At 51.5% G+C, this 13310-nt stretch overlaps 1 protein-coding gene across 1 annotated transcript in view; it reads right to left on the bottom strand.

Moving 5' to 3' along the window:
* Positions 1-5298: 5298 nt before the first annotated feature.
* LZTS3 (leucine zipper tumor suppressor family member 3) overlaps positions 5299-13310 on the bottom strand; it is a 32449-nt gene continuing 24437 nt past the window's right edge. The window contains exons 2-4 of the mRNA XM_019552972.1: positions 12032-12520; positions 8970-9800; positions 5299-6378 (exon numbers count right to left, since the gene is read on the bottom strand). Coding sequence (XP_019408517.1) covers positions 5668-6378; positions 8970-9800; positions 12032-12481 — 1992 coding nt within the window. The 5' untranslated portion in view covers positions 12482-12520 and the 3' untranslated portion in view covers positions 5299-5667. The remainder of the gene's footprint in view (positions 6379-8969; positions 9801-12031; positions 12521-13310) is intronic.

The following is a 13310-nucleotide window of genomic DNA, read 5'->3' as shown; positions in this document are numbered from 1 at the left end:
CCGGGGGACTATCAATGGGCAGAATGAAGACACGTCACAACACGACAGAGAGGGCCCGATCCTGGAAGATGCTGAGCAGCCCCTATCCCTACCAGGACTGGATGGGCACTGGGCACCTTCGAGGACCAGGCTCTTGGGGCCCTTTTAGACGCCCTCTGCTCTTACTGTAAATCCCAATCCGTCACCAACATAGACATCGACAGAATTTTCTTGGTGTGTTTAATCACCGTATATACAGGACCAGGCTGTTATTTACATCCAAGTACACTTGTCTCTGTAGAGCTTAGCAGCATAGAGTTGCCATTCGGTTCCTCCTTCGGGTAATAAGCAGGTCACGCACAGAAAGCCATCAGGGATTTCCCCACTGTCTCGTGCTAGCAACTAGATTCTTGCTGGCAGCGATCGCTGTGACCGCCGGTCAGGGGATTGGGGGAAGCAAAGCTGTGCTGGGCAGCAAGTGGCACACGGTACCAGCCGTGTTATTTGCAGGTGGGTTGCAAAGCCTTTGGGCCCCTGCTGCTGTGGAGGCCAGCAGATCGGAGCACGTGTCATCTTTAAGCAACAGGCAAAAATCACAAGGGACCCTTCACCCCCACGATGTGTAAGGGACTGATTCTCCCTACCTTGATACAAGCCTAACTCACTTGGGTCAACATCTCAGCTGGTGTAAAACAGTGGAGCCAATTTCTGAGGTTTGCTCACACCAGTAAGGGGCTGGCCTAGTGACTTCAAAAAGGTTACTCCGAGGAGAACCTCATGCAGTAACACCAGCACTTTGCCGTGGTCCAAGGATCCCCAACTGGCATCCAGAGGAGGTTAAGGAAGAGTATCCCTGCTTTACCCGAGAGGCACGGAGAGTGAAAGGACCTGCCAAGGTCACCTAGCAAATCCAGATGAGAGATGGGGAAAGAATCTCCTTCTCCCAGCATGGGATCCCCTTCTTGCTTCATGCACACAGACTGCGAGGCCTTGCTACAGGTGCTGTTTCCAACATGAGTGCAGGCATCTGCTGTTGACCTCGACCCTATGTGCTGGATGAAGCAAGGAAGTTGCAAGAACACCAAGGTGAGGATAAGAAAAAGCCAGGAAGGCTCCTGTAGGGGATGGGGGTCTGATCTCCCCTGAAAGGATAAGAAATCAGCACTTCATGCACAATTGTCTTACGATTCCTTCTGCAGCCACCTCTGGGGACAAGAAGGTACCTATGCTTTTCCACAGTCCGGGGCAGGCAGTGACAGAGAAAAGGGCCGCCCGTGGAAATGGCTGGGGGCTTTAAGAAGGTGGACTGTAATAAAGGGCCTGTGGCCCAGGGGACTCCTTCCAGCCTCAAGTTCTCATGTCCTTATCACAAGGGAGTTTTGCTGGGTTCCTTCCTCCCTTGCAAAAAAATACCATGGATCCCTTGCAGATCGGGCTCTCTGCTTACGCTCTTCCAAATGGGACTGCTCCAGCCTGCTTCCACAGCAACCCTCAAAGATAAGCACCATCTCCTGAACCATGAGTGCAACCTCCAAGTGGTCTACGGGTCTCCCCAACCCTGGCTGGAGCGGATCGCAGCTCAAGGAGGGGATGCAGCTGCAGGACACATAGCAGCGATGCATCGTCAGAGCGGACTGCAGGCCCCTCTCCTTTCAGATGAAAAGTCTTCCTAAGCTCCCCTTATCCTCAAGGAGGTCCGTGGCCCCTAAAGCTACAGATTGAGCCCAAGGCTTTTTGGTGGAAGCTCTGGATGGGATGAGGGGGCTGGAGTCATGGATCTGCTGGTGTTTAAGGGAAACGCCCGACAGAGTTCAGACATATTTGGGTCATGGCGTCATTTAAAGCACACGTGGGAGAAGCAGGGAGCCACTGGGACCCAGGTGACTAGCCCACCTGAAACACAGAGCTGGTCGAGGTTTGACGTCCTCAGGGCCACCTGGCTCCTGCCACAGCCCTCGTGATACCTGAACACTGCTGGATTTTGGGCTGGTCTCGCTCTCGCTTCAGGTACTTCGGTGGTATCTTCATGCACACGCCGCCCATCAGGTGTGTAAACCTGCCTGCACATTGAAAGGATCTGAGATGCAATGATCCATGGGACAGATGTGCACTGAGAGGCCTTTCTACAGGTGGACTGGTGGCTGCCCTGCTTTGAGACCTGGTCAGGGTGCCCTAGACTAGGGAGACCGAGTTTACCGTAGAGATCAACACAGATCCATGTGAGCTCTGCGGTACATGCCACATGTGACAACCCCTTCGAATAAGGGGCTGGCATCCATGTCAGTGGGAACATACCTTTGATTTCACTGAGGCTGGAGCATCACCCAGAGTAATGGGAGATGGAAAAAGCTCCAAGGCCCCTGGGCGCAGCCTGGTCGGAGGGCGGGTACTACTCCCTGGGACTTCTCTCTGCAGCATGGCCAGGGGAAGCTGATCTGAACTCCTTTGAAGGGACACTTGCAACTGCTTGGTGCTTGGCTTTGGTGCCCAAGGATCTCAAAGCCCTTTGTGCACCAGCATGAGTTAGTCTTCACAACGGCCCTGTGAGGTTGAGGGAGGGAGGTCTAACAAGGTGGGGGAAACTGAGGCACACAAAGGTGGAGTGACTCAAGGTCACCCAGATCTCCTGCTTCCAAGATGCGGCCTTCACCCTACCTATTGGGTGGACGTCCTTCAAGACCTGAACTCAGTCAAGGCCTCTGCATTAGATGCTGAATGCCTTGACCCCCAGATGACTTTGATAGGCACTGAGGGGCTCAACGTTGTGCAGCATCGGGCCTTGGGTGGATATGCAGGTGTCTGGTTCTTTGGCTGGCACACACTGGCCCAGCTCCCTTCCAGGCAAGGCAGCTACTTTGATTTACCTCAGCTGAGATACTGGCTTAGTGAGAGTAAAGGGGCTGAAGACAGAGCCCAGCCTCACACAGACCCAGAAATGCCCCCCCAACTGGCCCTTCCATGGGGCTGCCACCCCCAGATTGGCCAAGCCAATGCAGTGCCCTGCAGCGCACAGACTGTTGCATATACAACCCCACAACCTGGCACTAAAAGTGAGACTGCCACGGCGAGGATGGGTGCCACAGCGGGGATGGGTGGTGGACGCCCTGTTGGGATCACAGTCAGAAGAGTCTGACTGCAAAACAGGTGTGGAGGGAATTAGACTTGCAATGCTAGGGAGAGCTCTTGGCTGTCACCATGTTCCCTGATGGAGCCCTTCATGGGAAGCAAAGCCCTCGCTGACATTATCCTGGCTCCACAGATGGAAGTCACTATAGTGCCCACTCGTGCCCTGATCATGCTCCTGGGAGGTGGCCATATTCACTTCCTCCTAGTCACCAGAAACTGGTCTCCAGTGACATCAGTCAGCACTGGCTCTCCTCTCCCTGACTGCCATTGACTCAGGCGGAGCAGGCGCGGATTTAAAGCTGGCTCCCAAGCCCACAAAATCAATGGAAATCTTCCCCAGAGTTTGGACCCAGGCCCGCACTCAGGAACCGAGTGCCCTTCTTGTTTGCCATGAACACTTTGCACCATCCCGCCCATGTATCGTGGAGCTCTGTTTCGCCTTGGGACCTTTGCCATTGGGCAGCTAACCTCTGCCGGCCACTGGGACCATTGCCAGGAAGCCGATTCACCTGGATCCTGATGGACCAGCGTGTTTTCTAAGCAGTGGAAACAGGGAAGCACCCATACGATCCATTGCTGGTTCCCCAAGAGTGTCCGCAACAGGTTGGCTGGCCACAGGGCCCCATTTTCTACTATGACAGGACCACTGCTGCCCATCAGTGCTGCTGTTATGATGCTCTGATTGCTGGTGTCCCATGCCCAGCAGACAAAGTCAGCTGGAAAACAACAAGATGAGACTTACTGGACTAGCTGTGCCTTTCCCAGTGACCTGCCTGCTGAATCTGGAGCTCACCATAAAGGTCCAAGCTGGAGTTCAGTGCTTTACAGGGACCTGTGAGCTGTCACAGGGTGGTGGGAGCTTGGACACGGGGAAATATAGAAAGTGAGCAGTCTCAAGCCCTCTCTCAGATGCCATTTGGATTCATCTTCTCAAGTCCTACGGCATCTCTTTAGAGCACTGGCAGACCACCACCTGGGAAAGCTCTCACTTACGTAGGAGCTTCTGGGCTGCCAGCACCCATCTTGGAGGCAACGATCCTTGGTCTGCCTAGCTGCAAGCAACAGGCCTTGCTCCCAGTTGCCCTGAGCCCCCTGAACTCCATGTGGACAGCTTGAGTCCTTCTTGAGGTCCCCTCTCTGTTGCCAAAGTGGCATATAAAGTGGTCTTTGGGTAGGTGGGAATCCAGCCTGTTATGTTGCCCATCTATCTGCACTGCAAAGCTGAATGCTGCTCTTGCATGCAGACAGAAGAGTTGGTGCCTGTGGGCACCAATCAGCAGGGGGAACCAGGGTCCAATTTAGGAAGATGTACATATGTGCTTAACTTTAAGCTGGGTCCGCACTGGCATCACCACCTTGCTCACAGCTAGGCGCAGGATTGAACGTTTTTTTGAAGAGGGTCTAAGCCCTCTTCCTTCTACATGTCACACTTGAGTGCATGAGATAGCACAGCATTAGCAATACGTACATCATATCTGGGCCATATCTGAGAGGCTGACATGTGCTCCCCAACACAGCCGAGTCTACAGACCTGTAAGTCCTGACCTGACACCCATCTGCAAGCAGACACCCCTGCCCTGGGAACAACAGCCAGAGGAAGGGCACTTGGCATCATTCCTACATCACCTGCTACCTCGCAACGGGCAGACTCTTAAAGCTTCAGCCTGGATAAAGATCCAAGGAGTTGGGCTGTTTTGCTGAAGTCCTTGTTTCTCTGGGAATCAAGTGCAAGTTGCTTGAATTTCTGGTGCTCCCTCACGTTTCCAGGTCAGGAGCACAGGAAGAATAGGATCAGAGTGCTTTTTTTGCTACAACCTGGCCATCACCAAAACCCTGGCTGTCACCAAGGAATGGGGAGGAGCCAGAAACGAAAATGCAGCATATGTCAAACTGCTGAACTTCCAAAGAGCTGCTCAGCTCACTTGGGACACCAGGGCATGCTGGCTCACTTGTCCTCAGCTGGCTCATGCCAACCCCCAAGTGACATCATGGGCTCTGGCAATGCTAGAGATCCTTTTCCGATCTTAGTCAGCAGTCTGGTGTCACTGAAGTCAATGGGCATGAGTCCTATTGACTTCATGGGGACCAGGATTTGGCTCTCGCAAGACGGGATATTACCTTTCTTGCGATCCCCAGAGCTTTGCTCCGTTAGCCAATGTGGCTAAAAAAATGACCCAAAGAACAGAAAACCTGTCAGCTTGAAACTAATTTGACTGCAAAGACTTATCAAAAAAAGAAGAGGAGGAAGAAATGCAACCAAGAAATAAAAAACAACCCCAAGGGGCGTGAGCGGCGGGGGAAAGAGGATGGCAGCAAGTGAATAAGTAACAGTCACGGCATATTCCAAAAGGGCCGAAAAAGCTGTACCAGAAAAAACAGATGCGTGTCAGAGTATAACAACATACACCCACGGGTCTGTTACCTAAGGAGCACTGAAGAACCGAGTCAGGGTGGAGGGGTTGGTCGCAAGCAAGCTCACACCTCTCAGAGCACATCATCCCTCGGACGATTGCTGGCAGGAGTAGGTCGCACATGCACGGTCGTGATGCTCTGGGTGCCTCGTCAGATCTCGGTGGACTCTATTCGCTCCAGCCGGGAGGGAGTCCAGGGTTTTTTGTCCTCGCTGTGAGGCGAGCTCGTCGTCTTGCTGGTCATTTCGTTCACCTTGTGCTCCAGGATCTGGTTTTTCTGGTACATCTCCACGTAGTTGAGTTGCAGCTGCTTCTGGTACTTGATCACCTTTTCCTTCTCCTCCTGCCAGGTGCGTCGCTCCTCCTCAAAGTCCATCACCTGCTGCCCCCGCTGCTGGCGCTCCAGCTTCAGCTCTGCCTGCAGCCGCTCGACCTCCTTCTTCAGGATGTTGATGCTGTCCTCGTTCTGGCGTTTCATCTTGGCCTCGTCGCTCTCGCAGGCCAGCGGGTCCTGGAGCTTCTCACTGAGTTCGGGGGGGAAAGGCCCCGGATGGCCCATGCTGGCCAGCGTCTGCTTGAGGCCAGAGACCTCGAGTTCACAGTGGTTCAGCTTTTCCCTTAGCATCTGCACCTCATTCATCTTCCTCTGGAGCTCGTTCTCGCAGATCTCCAGGTTGACGCTCTTGGAGCTGTAGGAGTCCTTCAAAGTGAGGATCTGTTCCTCCTTCTCCCGCAGGAAGTTCTTCCCTTCCTTGAGCTGCGTCCGCAGTCCCACGATCTCGTTTAGCTTCTGGGACACGTCCGCTTGGGAGTCCTTCAGCTGCTGCTTCAGCAGGGAGATCTCGCCAGCCTTCTGGCACACCTGAAAGAGCAGGCAGGGGACACGGTGAGATCACAACATGGGGACTTAGCATGGTGAATCGGGGGCAGAGTCCTTCCCCCGTTACGCTGGCCATATGCTCACAAAACCCTGTAGCAATCGATGGACTTACACTGTGTAAGACCCTTGTCATGGAGGGGAGACTAGTGATTCTCAGCCAGGATGCTGCGGCACCCTGGGGTGCCTTGAGACCCTTTCAAAGGGGTGCCACACAATGCTAGCACTATTAGGTGGGCAAACATGACTCACAAGAGAAAGCCAGAGATTTCAAAGAGGAACCCAGGGTGTTAAAAATCATTCTGTCCTGACATGGGCTTGCTGAGTTGTTTGCAACAGAACAATTTTTCTGTTAGTTTTCTGTAGTCAAATAAATTTTTACTTTACAGTGAGGGCTGCCAGGCTCTGGACTGGGCTCCCAAGGGAGGTGGTGCTCTCTCCTACCTTGGGGGTCTTCAAGAGGAGGCTGGACAGATATTTGGCTGGGGTGATATGATCCCAGCACCCATTCCTGCCTGGGGCAGGGGGTCGGACCTAATGATCTGTTTAGGTCCCTTCCGACCCCAAGTATTATGATACTAAATGAGTAGCATTTTTCTGAGGGTGCCCTTGAGCCTATCAAGCGGTGTCTCGGGCCTGAAAAGTTGGCAAACTCCTGCTTTTGATGCTTGCCTAGCTCTGTCCTGCTGACAAGGCCAGAAGAGCCTTTATTTTCTGGGAGGGTCTTGCATTAACCAGCCAAACTAAAATGCTATCCAAGGGCCTGATCCCAAACCCACTGAAATCAATGAGGGCTTTCTCCACTGACTTCAGCAGGATATAGATCAGGATCTAAATATGCCAACAGCAGTGTCATCTCAGAACTAAAATGCCTTTGGCCTTTTTGCCCTATGGCTATTCTCTCTGGCTGGAGGGGACAGGACATGGGGCAACGGCCTCAAGCTGTCACAGGGGAAAATTGAGTTGCAGATGAGGAGGAACTTTCTGCCTATTCGGGCGGCAGGCATTGGAACAGGTGCCTAGGGAAGTTGGGGAATCTCCATCCCTGGAAATTTTCAAAAGCAGGTTAGACAGACACGTGGCTGGGATGGTCTAGTTAGGGATGACGTTGCCTTGAACAGGGAACTGAAGCTGCCCCAGCTCAACCCTGACCTTGTCCAAGCTGGCTTTGTGCTGGTTCATGTGCCCAGCAGCAGGTGCCACAGCAGAAAGCCACTGGGTCATCTCCTAGCAGCAATCATGTGCTTTGTGGTTTTACAGCCCTTGCCTTTCCAGACGTGACTTGGCTGCAAGGAAACTGTGTGGTGACAAAGCGGCTCTGCCTGAACAGGGACAACACGGAGGTGTGGAGATCAAGGTGTGGAGATCAGCTGCATACACAGCCAGCACCAGAGCAAGATGCAAGGACTGAAGAGTAGAGCCACCTGTGTGGGTCTTCTGCATCCCCAAGTCCCTGGGATATATGGGCTTTCAATGATCAGCCCTTTTCTCCTGGTTGCTGGCAGGGCTGGGCAGTATTCAGAGGGGCGCCTTGCTCCCCACACACAGTGGCTTCCCCATTCCCTCCATCTCAGCTGGTCCCATCTTTAAAATGTGGGCTTCTGTGGTGGCCTCACCCAATAACCAGGCATGTAAAGCCCATATAGCTATAAAGAACAATTTGTGGAAGAGCTAGGAGTCAAACTCACAACCTCTTCTAGTTGAACTAATAGTAGACTACCACTATAACTGGAAGTGGTAGGCAAACCTGACCCTCACCATCACTACCAGCTGGTTATATTATTGTAAACTGCTAGAAGCCCAGTTTAAACCATGGCTGTTGCTCAGGTTTAGCGCACTCAGATGTGGACCAGGCCTGAGCAGCATGGAAGAGATCAGAAGAGGTCTCCATATCCCAATCTAGTGATGGGCAAGGAAATTGCTTGCACTCATTACTGATGGGGTTGTGCCACATCTACCTTCTTCCCCTCTGCTACTGGTGGTAGGGTAAGGCAAGGTGAAAGGTGTTGACAGAGACAGAAGGTCAGATGGGTCTAGTGGGAAGTGCCATCCACATTATCCCTGATGACAATGCACTGCTTTGCATCTCAGATGCTTCATGAACACAGGCACACAAAGCCACAGTGACAAAAGTTGAGTAGTGTCAACCCAGTGGTGAAAAATGAGGCACAAAGGGAGGCTCTAGGATTTAATTCAGAGGACTGAGGCTGGAAAGAGAGCCTAGAAGGCAGGGTCCCAGAAGATGGAGGCACTTCCAGCCATCCTTGGTGCAACTGCTTATTCATGTCTTGATTAACCTGACTGGCCAACACAGTTTTCAGCCTTTTCTATGCTGGAGATGAGATCTGTGAGTCTGGCCTTTTAGTCTGTCATCTGTATAACGACACGGTTTACTGCTTCAGCCTATATCTACAAAGCAAAGCACTTAAGCTCTAGGCATGCAAACTGGCCCAGTGAAGTTAGTGTTCAAGTGCTGTGTTGGATGGACACCTACATTAGCAAAGGCTGAACCTTATCCTTCCCGGGCACTGGTGTCCCATGGTGGGTTTGCAACCAAAAGCCTGCTGGACTCTTACCTCCCACTTGGTTTCTTCAATCTTGGGAAGAAACTCGGCCTGCTCTTTCTTGAACGCCACAAATTTTTTCTCCAGCTCTTCTCGCTGCTGGAGAAGCTGTGCCACATCATCTTGGAGCTTCTTCTTGTCCTGCTGGAGCTTGAAAATTTGGAGTTGCAAGGCTTGCTGAGCCCTTTGGGCCTTCTTGGAGACCTGCTGCAGTTTGTTTGCATAATTTTGCCTGAGGTCCTCCATCTCACGCTCCCAAATCTTTTGCTTCTCCTCGAAAACCTGGAGGATAGCAGCCTCACTTTTGTCTAGGTTTCTTCTCATCTGGAGGACCTCCTGTTCCTTTTCCCAGAGCCTGTCTTCCAGGTCTTGGATAATGTCGTCTGTCGAGGGTGAATGGAAAGGCATCGTTTCATTAAGATGGTTGAGTCTATTGAAGGAAGAAGTGCTCTTGCTCGAAGACCGGCCGCTGTCTGAGGTAGATATCCCATTATATCCCACAATGTTCTTATCCACGTAGGTTGTGCCAATGCGGTTGATGTGACTCGTTGAAGCGCTCATGGGACCAACGTGTTGGCTGTAGCCTGTCCCATAAGTGGGCAAGCTGGTCAGAGAGTTACGGCCAGAATCAGAAAGCCCTCCCACTTGGTTTGTAGTCCTATTCAGGCTGGTCTTGTCAAGCCCACTTTTGACAGCAGACGGGCTATTGCTGTTGGTGTGATTCAGGCTCTTCCTGTTCTCTGCCACTCCATTGTTCTGCGGTGGGCAGAGGTTCTGCATGGAATGGAAGTTTTTAGGAACTACTGGTTTAAAGGCTGAAGGTCTAACTAAGGGCTCATTGCTCTGCAAAGGAAAAAAGATTCTCACATCAAACAGAGGAGGTGATGCTCCAACAATATACAAAACACCATGCAACAGTCAGGGTCAAGTCTGAATCAGGGTAGCTCTAGAGCAGGGGTGGGCAAAACATGGCCCAGGGGCTGGATCTGGCCCACCAGGCCATTCTATCCAGCCTGTGTGGCCCCTAAAACATTTAGAAAATTTAATATTTATTTGCTCCTGACTGCCTGTCAAAGATGACAGGAGGCAGGGGCAGTAGGACCCAGGGGAAGCTGGCAGCAGGACCCAGCATCAAGGCACCCCAGCCCTGCTCCCCCAACTAGAAGAGGCTTCTGGCCTGGGACCATGGGGCTGTTCCTGCTTTCCTGCACTGGAGAGGGAAATGCGACTGTCGACAGCTTGCCAAAACTTGCTAAGTGGCCCTCTGCCTGAAATAATTGCCCGCCCTGCTCTAGAAGTTCTGCTGTGGTTGATGGAATAACACTGACTTTACCTCTCTCAGAGGTCAGTTAGCCCCTGTACCTTCCACTCATCACTTTTAAATAAAAAGTCATTGATTTTTAGGCTTAATATTGGCCTCAGGACGTCCTGGCTCCCAGGCATGTTCTTAAAGCACTCTGCTCCCCTGTCTCTAACACTGAAGTGAATAACGATTCTTCTGTGAAATCCTATGAAATACGAATTTTCATTTCTACCCGGGAGAACTTTTACAATCTTTTCTCCAATGCCTGATGAAGGGTGTTGGTGCCCGAAAGCTTGCACTTAAAGACATTTGTTTTTGCAAAAATCTTGTTGGTCTAATAACACATATTATCTCTAATATGAGTCCTGATTGCCTTAATGATTCCTCCTACATTTCTGTGGTTATCCTTTGACAGTCTATTACAATTCCCTCTGTAAGAGAGGAGGCACCATCTTACTCTGAGTATGGGCCTGGACATTAGTCTGGACACTGATTATTCAGAATTATCTGTAAGCTTATTTGTTGCGATGCATTTGGCTTTGAAGGACTTTACTCAATAAGGGCATGTTTTTAAAAGGAATCTAATCCATTTTATTGAAAACTAAGCAAGCCCTTGGATTAGTGCAGAATAACAGTTAATAATACCAATTATCTACTCTGAGCAGAGCCAATGAAAAGCCCAGAGGAGTCAACAGTATTGACTTTAATGGACTAGAGATCATACTCACATGGAGCCTTTCATGGGATGATTTCAAAGCACTTCAAACCCCAGCACAGCACAGAAGGGAGGAATGGCTTTTCCATGGACACAGCAATGCCTGATTCAGAAGCATTCAGTTCCCCAGTTGTCAATAATCAACTCTCCTCTACACAGAAACTAACTTACATTTATGCAACAGTTGGGTGACCCTAAAGAAAGGGGGTTCTCATTTTCTTCCACCTGTGAAGGTGCCTAGGAAACTCATGATTCTTTCTAACAAGGGATACAAAAAGGGGGTAAATTTTCCTCATTTTTTTCCAATTCTTAAGGAAATAAATCTTTGAGGGGAGTGGAAGAGAGCTCTGAATGGGACTGTAGGTGAAAAGTAACTCAGAAAAATCATCATCAAAGACTGATTCATCATCAAGATAGACTTAGCCTTAAGCATGAAACCCCAGCATTGAAAAGGTCAGGGTCAGACAGCAGTGATCTGGAGCCTGCCCATATGACCCGCTGAAAGGCATCACATCAGTGCCCCTGGAGAATGTGCTCCTTTCTAAGCTGAAGGGGCTGGCACGGCTGCTCCCCTAATAATGCCCTTACCCTCTGGAGCCCCCCGGACCAGCTCTATACCTGTGTGAGTGGTCACTCATTTCAGTGGGGTTTTGCTGGTTTACGCCTGCTAACGATCTGGTCTTTTGTTTCCAGGGGGCATTCAGGGTATATGGCTCCTTCCATCCTTTGCAAGTCTGCCCCAACTACCAATGAATGGGACCGCTTACCATGGCAGTTTACATCTTGTGGGCATTTGTGCACTAGGAACTCAACAGAGACTGCACAAAGGCCTCCAGACAGCAACGTCTGCTCATCTGCTGGTCTGGGAGACTTGGCAGGGAAGGGTGGCCACTCCCTTGTGTTCCTCCAAGCTCCTCCAGTCTCCTGAACTGGCCAAACAATCCCAGATCTGGAGCTGGGTGCTCTTTATTCCCCTGAACAAAGTCTTCCCAAATTGTGTCATTAGAGTCACTTCAAGCAGGTGCCACCAGGCACCAAGGCAGGAAAGCCTCTTACCTGGTCCAATTTCCCAGAGATCGGCAATATCTTTGGTGGATTACTGGGTTCTCTGTACTGGGGAGGAGGTGGCATGTTCTTCTCGTTATTGGTGGCCACGTTCCCACAAATGTCCGTCTTCAGCTTCTCACTCTTGCGTAAGTCCCCGTTGATGTAGAGGGAGTTGGAGATCTTCTCGGTCTTGTACGTCTTCTCCTCCCCGGAGTAACGGTTGGAGATCTCCCGCGTGGAATAGCCATTTCGAGAGCCGTCCGCCTGCCTGCTGCTGCTCTGAGTCCTGGTCCCCACACTTTTCATGGCAAACTCCTGCTCGTTGGCGACGCCGCTGCCAACGCTTCCCATAGTGCTCTGGGAGGAGGTTTCAGAGGACCTAGAGGCAAAAGAGTGGAAAGTCTCCTGGCTCTGGTAGCTTGGGTCACTAAGAACTGACAGGGTCTCTAATTTGGCCATGGCAACCGAGAGGCGAAGTCAGGGCGTGAATCAGTGGCACTGGAAGAGAGGAAAGTGAGAGAGGGTGAGTGAGCTGTCCCTGTTGACCATCTTCCCTTGATCAGTTCAAGGCAAAGTGGAGCAAATATGTGCCTCAGTCCCAGGGGTCTCGGGAAGTCAGGGCAAGAATTGTCCCCTCCCTGCCTGTGCTGTTTTGTATCTGCACCCTTGGCTGTGTCTTGGGCAAGGTCTTGGGTCTTGGTAGCCAGGACCTCACTGTTCATGTGAGAAGCAACGGGGGGTGAGTCTCTGCAGCAGCATGTCTGTCGGGGCCCCAGATCTGCCCCAACCTAGCGCTCAACTCCCCTGCTGCTTATGTGCCCCAAACCCTGCCCAGCCCAAGGCAGCAGAACAACTCTTCCTCCTCCCCATCCGGGGCTCTCGTAGGTGGAGGGGTCTCTGTGTGCGGGAGCAAGCGGAGCTCCCCAACACCATTCTTCTGGGGAGGGTTATTACAATAACTATTTGCAGCTCCCAGTATTGAATCATTTTTGCACTGGCTTTAGGGGCAAAACAGGCTCACACAGTTGTAAGCTCCTGCACTGGACCCTGCCTGGTCCATCCATGGTCCTGGCAAGAATGCTTCCCTACAGGCAATTTTCCAGTACAATCTTCCCTAAAGGATGGGGTTCCCAGTACCTCCCTGGGCAGGCTGTGCTCCAGCCTAAGGGTGAAGTTACATGTTACACTTAGACCATACTAAGGCGCTTATCCATGAGCACCCCCAGTTTAAACCGCGTTAACTCATGCTAAGTGCCCTCTGAGCATCTCAAAGGTACACCGCTTCAGG

This window comes from Crocodylus porosus, unplaced genomic scaffold, assembly GCF_001723895.1.
Source record: "Crocodylus porosus isolate Cpor-Errol unplaced genomic scaffold, CroPor_comp1, whole genome shotgun sequence".
Classification (NCBI taxonomy): Eukaryota; Metazoa; Chordata; order Crocodylia; family Crocodylidae; genus Crocodylus; species Crocodylus porosus.
This window is presented reverse-complemented; position numbering and strand designations above follow the sequence as displayed.